General features: G+C 34.0%; 1 protein-coding gene across 3 annotated transcripts in view; it reads left to right on the top strand.

Moving 5' to 3' along the window:
• LOC137625969 (uncharacterized) overlaps window positions 1-6,201 on the top strand; it is a 247,843-nt gene extending 241,642 nt beyond the window's left edge. For all 3 annotated transcript variants that reach the window (XM_068357051.1, XM_068357043.1, XM_068357060.1), the window contains exons 8-10: window positions 1-63; window positions 1,066-1,222; window positions 1,645-6,201. The exon at window positions 1-63 is cut by the window's left edge and continues 146 nt beyond it. In XM_068357051.1, the coding sequence (XP_068213152.1) occupies window positions 1-63; window positions 1,066-1,222; window positions 1,645-2,342 (918 nt within the window). In that variant the 3' untranslated portion in view covers window positions 2,343-6,201. The remainder of the gene's footprint in view (window positions 64-1,065; window positions 1,223-1,644) is intronic.
• Window positions 6,202-7,913: the final 1,712 nt, after the last annotated feature.

Below are 7,913 nucleotides of genomic sequence, written 5' to 3'. Positions count from 1 at the left end.
CTCAACTTCAAAACCAAGAAAATGGCCAAGCAAGCAGAGTTCTTCAGACAACTGGTTGGCTCGGTGAGCATTCATGTTCGTCCATTTATGTTTATATATAGGCCTATATATATATATATATATATATATATATATATATATATATATATATATATGTATATACATATATATATATATATATATATATGCATATATATGTGTGTGTATGTAAGTATGTATATTAATGTTTTTACTTTTGTTTCAGCTTTGTAGGGGCTCAAATATTCATATTCAACTTTTATTTTTTTTTTTTTTTTTTTTTTTTTTTTTGCCTTTGCTCTTTAAAAGAAGATTAATTGTTTTGAACTCGCAAGCCTTTAACACGAGTTTCCATGTAAACGAAAGTAATGATTGCGATATTACTGCATATATCACTATTTGAAATGGAAAAATCGGTATTTTAATTCACGGAAGGACTGGGTGATACAAAATCAAGAGGCTTCATTCAATGTAAAAACTAGCTTTGGATACACAATGGATGTTGATAAATTAGCTATTTTGATGTCCACAAGTGGCAAGCACTGATACAGATTTATTGAATGGATATGAATATATGGCATGCTGTACTTTATGCACTAAATGGGAGTTGGTGTCGCTGTCCACGGTTAAGCTAAACTAAAGGATAAAATCATCACCAAGATTTTTTTTTCCACGTTTTAGCTTAAGAGTTACAATATTATTGCAGCATTCACCATTTACTAATTTGGGGATACCAAGGATGAAAATCACAGGCTTTAGAAACATGAATATTTAATTTATCAAATATAGTTCTTTAAATGAAGATTATGGAAGAAGGGATTCATGGAGGTCAAAATTGAAATGTTAGAAATTATTATATACCGTTTAATAGATTATTGTGGCTTATGAAATGGGCCTGTGGAGCTGAATTACATGAGACAACATGGTGACTTTGGTGTTTGGCTGTAATTAGTTTCATTGCTTTGATCCTAAGAGTATTCGAGGTGATTTCATCCACATAAGTTCACTATTTTTGATTAACCTAATCAAAATACATTTACAATGCAGATACGTAACAGCCAAAGAAAGACGTCAGTAGTGGAGAGCGAACGAGAAGTCATGGCCCTCATGGCAGAAGTAGCAGGAGCTCTTACTGGAGAGGAAGGAGCCAGAGTCTGTAGACCTAGGTCTCGCAAACCAAGCGTCAGATTAGATTGCACTCAAGGTAAATATAATCAAAAGCACATAATCATTTAATATAGATATGTAGATAAATGAGCAGAATCCATTACTTTCTTAATCATCTTTAAATTAAAACAACGTTTGTACCCTGCATAGGTGTCAAACTGAAACTCGTCATGAAATACAATGAGTAATATTTTGCAATATAGTGTACAGTATTTTCATTTTGAGCATGTCTTCTCCAGCCATGTTATACATTATGGTCATTATGACTTACGTCATGGAAAAAAAATATAAAATCAATAATCTTTTTAATTTACGAAAATAATCGTATGTTAACTTCCTATTAGGAAGGAACTGGTAAACTCAATCATAATGCTTTCCATGATTTCGTGTTATGGTCTCATGTGTTCTTGTCAAGTTTAAGTTTAGGTCGTGGTTTAAGACATATTTTTCTCCCAACAGTATCAGAAGATTCGGACTGTGAAGAAAATCCCACTTTTACCATGGCTGATCTTCTAGACGTGAACGTAGTCGTAAGGTCAGATGGAGTTCCAACCATCAGGAACTTTGCAGCCCAATCCCCACAGCCCATTGAGGAATATTCAAAATCCCTGCACGGAATGTTAAAAAAATCAGCAAGTGAGGGTGATGCAGAGCTATCCCAAATGGAGTCAGCCGAACCTACCCAGCACGAGGAAGTGGTTCTACCTCTGCGCGAAGTCCTCCAGCTTGTGGTTCTGGTCGCCTCGGTGGAGGATCAAGTGTCAGCAGAAGGCACCGAAAGCACAGTGTCTCTTCAAGATGAAATCCGTCCACGTGCTAATACGTCATCCTCTGTCACATCATGCCTTGACACTCGAGAGTCTGTGCCCCTTCTCAAGGATATCTTCGCTGGCAAACAGCCAACCAACAGACTCTTCAGTCCCAATGCTAGTAACTTGAATGTGCAACAGAAAGAACATCTCATAGAGCATGGAGAGGAAAAAGAAACAGAAGAGGCTGTCAATGAACAATTTGATGATTATTCTGACGAAGAAGAAAGTGACACAGATGCAGAGGTTGCAAGTCAGATTGACCTTAGTTGCATCGATGAAACGAAGGACGTTGAGTCGGGAGAGACCCACCAAAGAGATACTTTTGGCCAAGTATACAAGAGGTAGGAAACCATCGAACAACAAAGTGGAACAATGCTCGCCGTGATTCCAGTGGTTTGGCATCTACGGGTTTTTTCTGGTCTCTATTGAGATTCTAGTATTTACTTGTCAATTTGAAACATATTTTTGTATTTGTTACTTTAATGGTTTTTTATTGAAAAGTGTTACCTGGCATTAGCTTTTTATGAATACTTCAGCTATATCTTACATATTCGGTTAGTTGATTTTCATAATGAGGTAATCGTGTCGATTAAACCAGAACTAATTTACCCTTTTCACACTATCATTGACTGTGGACGTATTTCCCAAACAGTCAAAAAAAGACATTTACTAATAGGAAATAATGTCGAAGACAAGATAAGTAAATATATAATATATACACACACACACACACACACATATATATATATATATATATATATATATATATATATATATATATATATAAACATTTTTTATAGCAAATATCTAGCGCAATCTTCTTTGTCCAAACTTACGGACTTGTCATGAATGGGTCACATATTTATAGCTTGTGTAGCATTCATGCAGGCAAAGAAAGGCCAAAATAGGTACAGCTTGGCTCTGTGCCTTCATTTCATAGTCTTAGATGTAGCGTTCGTTAACTAGTGCATTTCTGAGAAATAAATTTGGAACATTTCAATGAACTGGTCTCAACTATTTCAACTTCATACCTAAAGGGGTATGATGCATTCGATATAACAAACCAGGACACAATCTCTCCAATGTTGTTGGGGAATCCTTGGTAAAATCCCTGATTGATTAGCATCAGTTTCGCATCAGGTATGTTGAAGGACTTGCAAATTAAATCTAGACTTGCATAATGGAATTTGTTTAGCTTAACGTAGCCTTCACAAATATAGAAAAGATTGCCTAATCTTCATCATAGATTTATTATTACGAATACCGGGTCTTGTCCTTGGAAACCTATCCATGAACCGCAAAATTCCTCATGATAACTTGTGTTTTATGATATGTAAGCAACTGTGACGTCTTCCTCGTAAAGATATATACAGTATACCATAAGTGAGGCATTTAGTTGCAATTAAGCTTGTGAAACTGTTTGCTCCCCTACAAGTGAATTTACTAAAGGAAAAATGATTAGTACGTTCCATAATTAAACAAAAAAAAAATGGTTAATCCATGTATTCTTTGCAAATCTTTATGTCCGTAAAACCTACTACACTTTAGATTTTTTCTTATTCAAATATAATTGATTTCATTACAGACTAAAACGATAAATAAAACTTTTTCTGTGAGGCGATCAATTTGAAAACATAGATGGCCAAACTACATCTATTATTTAGATTATTATTATTCATAATTCAACCTAATTATGTTCATCCGAATTTCTCCTCCAAGGGACTCCAAGTGAGCTTTCCATATAAAGGAATTCTGGCCACGGGGAATACTGTCCAGGCCTTGCATATATGATACGCATGACTGCACCAGTTTCAACTAGTACGGCTCGTAAATTTTGAGCTAGGTTAGTAGTGTAGGCATAGTACATAGCAAAGTAGGACAGTTATATTAGAAAACTAAAGAAAAATTACCCCATTTAGTAATATCCGGAAACCGAGTATTTTATACCAATCCCTTTTGCAGAAATAGAATAACGTTGTAAACAATTTTCTCATTACTATGCAATGACTCTTCTGAAAGGCTGTACATACAATTTAGTAGTTTACCAACGCCAATTTATTGGTTGGCAAATCTATTAGGACAGGTCTCAAGTTGTGAATCATAATGGTGTATTACAGAAGATGTGAAATTGAGTATTGTTGCTAAGCGTTTAAGATACAAAAATAAGTTTCTCAGATATTCCATATCTTGACAAGAATTACACTTCATCCACAAGAAATTCCAGAAACCATAATGACACCCTCAATACACTCTTGCTCTGCCATTCGATGTCTTAACATTCACGATATTACTTTAATTAATTTGTTCTCATAGCCTTATTTGCATGTTCCAATCCTTCCCTGCAGCGTCCAGCTTACGCTGTCATTCACTCCTCTGCCTTTGGAAGTGTTGTAATTTCTAGCGTTGACCTCTTCTTGCAAGTCCAAATAACCTCAACTTAAGTCCAGTAAGTCCACTCATTACCCATGAAAGTCTTTGGAATAGCTGCTCTCTTTTTTCCAACAATCTCATGCTGATTATGTTCGTGCTTGTCTTTGGCTGTAATTATGATGCTTTTCGTACGTCTTGAGTTGCATGCAGGTTTCTATCCTGGTACAGACAGAATTCTTGCTGCATTTAAGTTCAAATCCAGATAATAAATTTCTCTAGTAGTTAGCATGTGAGGACAGCTATCGTCAGACTTGGGTTATAGTTCAGGGAGAGTGCATATCATTCAACTTGAAGTCAAAGAATTTAACATCAAACAAATTAATTATTGAAATCATTTATAGAAGCGATAAAGCAATTAACCTGCAATTTGCATTCATGGCAGATATATATTCTGTTTCAATTAAACTGCAGATCTAGCTATTTTGTGGATATAGTCGGCCATGAACTCAAAATAGTCATAGGTACTATTCCAAAGAATCTTCCTACGTTTCAACAACTCCATATTCTTTTATTAGTTTATTGGTTTGTTTTTCTATTCATTCTTTATTTGCATATGCATATAAATATGCATCTATTTTCATTATGTTCTTTTCCTCTCCTTCTTTCCGAAATAGGCATTTTGTCCGCTTAAAAAGCAACCGTTTGGCTGGTTCTATGTTGACATAAAAGAAATGTTGATTGATAAAATAAGGCCTAAGAAATACACAATCACAATAACACGCACACTCACACACACACACACACACACACATATATATATATATATATATATATATATATATATACATATATATATATATATATATTTATATATATATATATATATATATTTATATATATATATATATATAAATGCTTGTGTGTATGTATTTGTGTGTATATATGCATATGCATGTGTGTATTAGTTCCTGTACAAGGTATCTTTTGCTAAGTCGATAAATTGTTTTCTTCGGTTAATTGAAGAGACCAGTTGATCGAGTTGCCGAAAGCTCCCACGTAGCAGAGAATATATCAATATATACTTGTGTATTACTGTGAACTTAATTTACCTGTCATACTTTCATAATAATGTGATATTCGTTAAAAATATCAGTAAAAATATCTGTGGATCCAGCGTTGTATTTTATTTGATTCTACTTTGAGTAATTGCATCCCAAATGCAGTTGATTTCCAAATATTTCCACAGAATGGTCTGCAGAGGAAGGTGAACCCTTTCTAATCAGTCTCAAACGTTCCGCTATCAATGACAGTCGAAATGTATAAAAAAAAAATATGTAATGCCGCTGTTTTCCACACCCTCACTAAACACAACCCAATGATAAGTGAAAAAAAAAAAAAAAAAAAAAAAAAAGAAGAAGAAGAAGAAAACTATCACCGAGTCTATGACACTGATAAAGCCCTCAACTATCACAGTGTGAAGTTGACAAATATTGTAGTACATCAATATTACTCTGTGATCTTCATCCCTGTAGCCTAGAATGGTAATATAGTGAGATATTGACATTCCGCATATTCCCTTTATGTATAAGAACGTAATTATGGTAGCTCTTGAGAATCCAAATACGCATGAAATAGTTACATAGATTTCTACATTTATGTTCGTCACTTTTGTATGTTTTCTCCGTACCATCAATCTCCCAGTCATTTTCGACATTTACTGTACACACACTCATATACAGACATAACCATATCTATACGTACAGTATATGTTATTGAGCATCATTATGTCTTCCAATACATCTACGAGATTTTTTAATTCACGTGTAAGTTGAATAAGTGCATCTTTTACAACACATGAGCGCAACAGAAACTGGAATGTCTTTTTTTCTTAATGTATTTAGAAATAAAATCAGCTAGTGAGATCAAAACAGACAGATTTCGAGACAACCTTGAGTGCGTTCTCTTCTTTACACCATCAATAAAACTGTGATAAGTTAAGCCTCAGTCGTATATTGGTGTTAAAGCTGTTGTTTATTGCGTTGCCAAAAGAAATGGTCATTCGAGAAATAAGCTGGAATTAAGATTAGTCTACGGTTGTAATACAAATAGACTGGACGGACTTTCTGCTGCTTGTCGTAAAGAAAACCGTAAGAATGAGTTGTAACAGTCTGATTCAAATATTTATAGTTGTGGTGACATCCCTATTGATGATGTGAAATGATCATATCCATTATTGTTCTTTTAGAACTTTTATTCATTGTATAATATTGATGTGTCAAGACAAGTATGATTATGTTTTTTTATATATGTATACCAAGAGTCACCTCATACTCGATATTGTGTTGTATATTAGATAATGCTAAATAATTATAGATATGATAATTTTTCGCGCTGTGTATAATATTTTAGTTCCCATAGTGTTGCCAGTTACTCTGATCATTGTGATTTATCTTATGTATTACCGTATTTCCTATTCCAGTCATTGTTAAAAGGTTTACTACATCACCTTTTCAAATATTAGAAAAAAAAAAATAAAAGTTCAGGCAAATATGTTGATTTTTTTATATATCCTTTTTTACCCATCTTGTACAGGAAAACCAACTGTGTTTACTGCATTAAGTTACAGTATTAGGAGCTTCTCATATTTTCTCCTCATTTCAAATTCAAGTTCTTATCATAAGCATGATTTTTACATATATACTGTATATTAATCAGATATGATACATACTTAATGGCATTATAATCTGCTACTAGAGATGTTAAATATACAATAAATTTTACATTTTACCTTTTCAGTTCCGCCCTAAGTGGCACCATCAGATTGCCTTGAATAGGAAGTAATTACTTTTCATTTTTCTGTAAGCTTGCCTTGGTAATAAACTTTAAAGGCTGTTAACTTTAGCATAGAAATTAACCTGAACTACAATCTCAAGACTTCTTGGAAACGTCACTGTCTGGCGATCTGCCGAACTGGTCAAGCTCAACCTCGATAGTTTCTAGTAGTGTCAACAATATCTTCATCATTGTGAGCTAAGGACGGCAAGTTTTGGGGGTCTATAGATCTATATGCTGAGTAATCAGCAGCCATTGTCTAGCCCTCCTTGGTCCTTGCTTGGGTGGAGAGGGGGCTTGGGCGTTGATCATATATACTGTATGTACTGTACATATGGTCAGTGTACAGGGCATTGTCACTGTCTCTTGCCTCTGCCATTCCTGAGCAACCTTTAACCTTTAATGATCAGAAATAACTGCATATCTTATAAAATGAAAGTATATTGAGAAATTTAAGCTTTTGAAGAAAAATCAGTCGTGTGATGACAAGTAGTAAAACCGAACGTAATTCTTGGGTTCGTTTGAATAAATCTAAATCATGAATTCAATCATTAGTGTCTTCTTTTATAGTGGAATTTACAATCTTAGATTTTTTATTGTAATCTGAATCCTATAGAATTATGTTTACCAAAGTACGCTTCACATATTTTTGACACCTACTGCCTAAAATTAAGCTAAATAGTTATAAAACATATTTTTTTGTTATCAGATGAT

This window comes from Palaemon carinicauda, chromosome 2 (assembly GCF_036898095.1).
Source record: "Palaemon carinicauda isolate YSFRI2023 chromosome 2, ASM3689809v2, whole genome shotgun sequence".
Lineage (NCBI taxonomy): Eukaryota > Metazoa > Arthropoda > Malacostraca > Decapoda > Palaemonidae > Palaemon > Palaemon carinicauda.
The sequence above is the reverse complement of the archived record's forward strand: the minus strand, read 5'-3'. Positions and strand labels throughout refer to the sequence as shown.